General features: G+C 31.3%; 1 protein-coding gene across 1 annotated transcript; it reads right to left on the bottom strand.

Annotated features, from left to right (window-relative positions):
• Positions 1-1,114: 1,114 nt before the first annotated feature.
• On the bottom strand, positions 1,115-4,717 carry tac1 (tachykinin precursor 1). The gene is made up of 5 exons (NM_001256391.1): positions 4,426-4,717; positions 3,427-3,529; positions 3,291-3,314; positions 2,220-2,276; positions 1,115-1,613 (listed from the first exon to the last, which is right to left on the bottom strand). Exons 1-5 carry the CDS (start codon positions 4,537-4,539, stop codon positions 1,567-1,569), a joined length of 345 nt encoding a protein of 114 aa, NP_001243320.1. The 5' UTR covers positions 4,540-4,717; the 3' UTR covers positions 1,115-1,566.

The following is a 4,717-nucleotide window of genomic DNA, read 5'->3' as shown; positions in this document are numbered from 1 at the left end:
CAAATTCTGTAATATAATTTCTTCATGTGATGATGAAACTGAATTTCGGCATCATTACTTCAGGCTTCAGGGTCAAGTGATCCTACAGAAATACTGTAAAACACTGAATTGGTGCTCAGAATCAATCGATTATCATAACTGTTGAAAACAGTTGTGCTACTTTAACATTTTTATGGAAACACTGATACTTTTTGTTTTTGTTTTTTTTTTTAATCAAGGAATCCTTGATTAGAGATTTCAAAAGAACATTTTCATAAAAAAAAAAATCTACCAATCTTGACTGTGTGTAGAGTTTAATCAGTGCTCAATATAAATGTTTAACACACAAAAAAGACAAACATATGACTGGTGATTTAAAAAAAAAAAAAAAAAACATTTACTGAAAGGTTGTAAGTTTGTGGATCACAACGAATAGCCTTGTTAACTATGCACTTCCTAAAAAGAGTTTAACAGAGTAGAAACATCAGCTGTAATGTGCTTTGTTGCTGTAATTTTATTTATTTATTTAAATATAATTTTTTTTGCCTGGTTTTAAAGGGATAGTTCAGCCAAAAAATATAAAAGTTCACTCACTTACTTTGTTCCACATGTTTAAGGTTCTTTTAAGTTATGCTGCTACTTATTTAGAATGAGCTGAAACAATGAATCTTGAGTTTTTGTTATTGTTGTTTTCATTAAGGTCAGCTTAATGGTTTTATATTCAATCAACTTAAAATTGTAAAAACCATGAGGTTAACTTATTTTGTGTTTTGATGAAATGAAGAGATTGTGTGGAACCCAGCATTTGTTGAGGTGCAAAAGAAGATATTTTGAAGGATGTTGAAAACCTGAAGCCACTGACTTATATATTATTTTCAGTTTAAAAAAAATGTCAGTTGCTACAATTCGTCAAAATTTCACCTTTTTGAAAAACATTTGAGGTTTTGGATCGGTTTAATCATGAATAAATGTTGAGTGAATTATGCTTCTTTTGGTGAACTATAAAAGTAAACCTGTTAATTTGATGGCTGCAATATTCCTGGTGGCCTGTAGGTGGAGAGAGCGTGTCACTTTGAGATAACACTATGAGAGCTCGATACGCCACTCATTTAACGATACAACAAAGAAATTAAAAGTTCCACCAATAAAGAAAATATCTTTAATATCAAGCTACAATCACACAGAGATATCAAGATAGCAAAACCTTTGCTCGTATAGCAATGACAGGACATGCGCAGGACTGTCGGTATTACAGAACATCATCAGTCATGGTGAAAACACTATGAGGCACTATGGATTGACATTGTCAGCACAGATCTCTGAGTACCTTAAAAAGGACGCAGCTTTGATTTTAATGCTCCACACACACACACACATACACACACACACCGGGAGAGATGTTGTGACAGAAACATATTGGGTCTGTGTAAATGAGTAAATAAACTTGCACAGGTTCGGCTCAGCCATATCACCACAATGTCAAAACAAATCTTTTATTTCTGACCTGAATAAAAAATAAAACCAAAGGGTATCACAGAATGGAATGATCCTTTTGGGAGCGAATGTGAAGATGATCCGTTTGAGCTGTTAACGCCTTTTGTCGTAGATCTGTACTGTTCCCCATTCATACGACTCTAAGGAGAAAAGGTCAAGGTTACAAATTGATCATAATAAAATGTTTATATCTACAGTACTCAACATAACTGAATACACCCCATTTTGAAAAATAATATTTGTATCCATTTCTCAGTGAATATAGGCAATGCATTTTGGTGCATTAAAACAAATCAGATTTATGGATCAAATATATTTATTAAAATGATATTTTAGTCACCAAACATATTTAGAAATTTAGCAAATATTGCAAAAACAAAATTACAACAAACAAAAATTTCAACTAAATTTGTCAATTTTTTGCATCTTGATTTTTCCTCTTTTTTTACATTTGTATTTAATATTTTTCTATAGCATATGAATTTGGGTGTACTAGTTTTTGGACCGTTATCGTGAATCATTTAGTTAGATAAGCTCCAGATTTGGCTTTAGTAATGACTAATCTAATGTATATTCACAAATATAAGAGTGTATAGCTTCCTATAAAAAATTTGAATGTAAAATTTAGATCTGTGAGGGGTGTACTCTATATATGCTGTAGAGCACTGTATGTTTATTGATGTTTTTATTAAACTACCCAAACAATTATATTCTGAAACAAAATAAAAAGGTTTAGCAGTTCTTACCTGGCTCTTCTTGGCTTCTTTTACCCATCAGCCCCACAAAAGAATTGATTTTATGCCCTAGAAGACAATTAGGGTAAAAAAACAAATTTTATATATATATATATATATATATATATATATATATATATATATATATATATATATATATATATATATACATACATATATATACATACATATATTGTATTCCAAATGTGTAGCGTTATTTTTTTCAAAATGTATCAAAAATTAGTTATTTTTTTTATAGATTACATCATTATAGATTATTTATGCTGTAGTTATGATTGGTTTATCTTATATTGACCAATAGAAAATTTTAAAATTCCAGAAATGTACGCTTACAGTTTGTGATGACGTTTAGTTTTGAGGATCAGCAATATATTGGTACTAACATGAAGGTAAACTAAATAATAATACAAAATTGGAAGTTTCCATGTTTTAATTTAACACTTTTTATGATGTAATTAATTAATAACACTTAATTAACTCATAAATCATATACAGTTTCTTAATTTATTTGAGTTTGGGAAATGTTTTGTAACATTAAACACAAAGACTGGAATATATTTCATAGTTTCTTATAACAATAATCCCATTCAGAACAATTTAGGCCACACTTATTCTTCAAGTAATCCAGTAATGTCAAGTAATTATTGTCAAAACACATGACCAAAAATCTACTCTGCATTACTGACTATAATTTCCATCATGTAAATTGTAATCAGGGACAGACTGCAATTTGTAAGTAATCTGCTCCGCTCAGTTCTGTGATATTGTTTAAGTCTAGAGTGCAGTTCAAGGATTTAATGTCTTTACATTTGTTTCTTCTTCTGCGAAATTGACCTTGAGGATGTGAGCTTCCATTAAGAGGAATCATGTATCTCTAACTCTTCCATTTTATCATTGAGCTTGTTTAAACGATCAAGGCTGAAAGTCTCCTTTCTTCTATCATGAATATGTCTTTGCATGATTGTATATGTAAATCTCTCTTGAAGTGTCTTTGCTTTTAGGCAAATGTGAGCATTTAACAAATAATAAATGCAGTGAAGTGTTTTTGCATAGATCACTTACTTTTCCGTGTGATCTGTGCATTTGCTGTGGGGGTGGAAGAATGAAAGAGATGTCAGTTATAGGTCAAAGCGCTGTTAAAATGTGACGCATTTTATTTAATATCTGAATATTTTACAGTTTGCATGTGTGGTCTTACCAGAGGACCGTTTCCCCATCAGACCGATGAACTGATGAGGTCGGGGTTTCCTCGTCATGCGTCTCAGTATCTCCCTGAAAGGATCCGACTGAATCCACTCATCCTGCGAAAGATGATTTGATTAGTGGAACGTTAGACCTCCAGCATGAAATAGCAGCAGTTTCTGACACAAATTGTACCCTTCAGTTCATCCCAATAGAGAGTTGACCAAATGATAGTATTTTTTATTACAGATTTTAAACACAGAAATCATTTACAGCGCAGGCTATTTGCAAAGATGCAGTTTATGGAGACAAAAAGCCTAAGATATAAGTGCTTGGCTGTCTTCCAACCCGCAATGTCAAATGAGAAACGTGTGTTCCATTCAAACAAGCCATAAGAGCATTGACTGATTCAGCACTGGACAGCGACCTGCATGCTTTGTGTTTGAATCCAGACTAACTGAAAACCCAATGAAAACTGATACAAACATCTCATACTTATTTTTCATTTAAAATTAACATTATGAATATAACATGTATTACATTACATTTTAATTAGGTATGTTACATTCATGGGGTATGTTAGAATTTATAATGTTTACAGATACTCTTTAGTTCTGAATTTGTGGCTATAAATCAATAATAACAAATAATTGTAGTTGTAAATGTAAAATGTCACAGTAAACAAAATATTTCACAGTAATTCAATAATAAATGGTAAACCATTTATTTAAAACAAAATATAAATTAAATTTGCTACATGTGAAATGTCACTAACTTTGTTGCAATTGTTATTATGACAATAACATTATTTAATCAACATAATAAAATAAAATACGATTTTTATATCGTTTTAATAGTTATTAATAAATATATAGACATGAATAGAACATTTTTGTATATTTTTTTATTAGCCTACTAATCTTTAAATCCACCCCTAAGCATGTTAAATAAATCCAGTAGGTTTTTTTTGATCTGCAAGACTTTTTTATACAACATTAGAGATTTCAAAACTCACCTGTATCTGATTGTTGCCTGTCCAGTAATCAAGGTCTTCTTTTGGACCCAATTCCTCTCCAAAAACTTGACACAAAACAACAAAAATGACTACAGTCGGTAAAATAAATTTCATGTTGCTCCCAGTAACTTTCCCTTTTTCCTTTAAAGCACTTTAAAGTATAAAACGCAAGCTAAACGTCGTTTTGTTCGAGTATGTTGAACGGTGTTCTTCTGTCAGCTGTACGTGAACAGTTTCCTCCACATATAACACAGTTCTTCAATGCGCGCGTACGATGCGCGTCTCCGTGACC

Source organism: Danio rerio, chromosome 19, assembly GCF_052040795.2.
Source record: "Danio rerio strain M-AB ecotype USA chromosome 19, GRCz13ab, whole genome shotgun sequence".
Taxonomy (NCBI): Eukaryota; Metazoa; Chordata; class Actinopteri; order Cypriniformes; family Danionidae; genus Danio; species Danio rerio.
This window is presented reverse-complemented; position numbering and strand designations above follow the sequence as displayed.

Coding starts and splice junctions, on each gene's coding strand:
- tac1 (NM_001256391.1), bottom strand. CDS start 4,539: ATGAAATTTATTTTACCGACTGTAGTCATTTTTGTTGTTTTGTGTCAA. Junction 3,315..3,426: donor GATGGGGAAACGGTCCTCTG/GTAAGACCACAC, acceptor CCACCCCCACAG/CAAATGCACAGATCACACGG. Junction 2,277..3,290: donor TGCACAGATCACACGGAAAA/GTAAGTGATCTA, acceptor ATTGTCTTCTAG/GGCATAAAATCAATTCTTTT.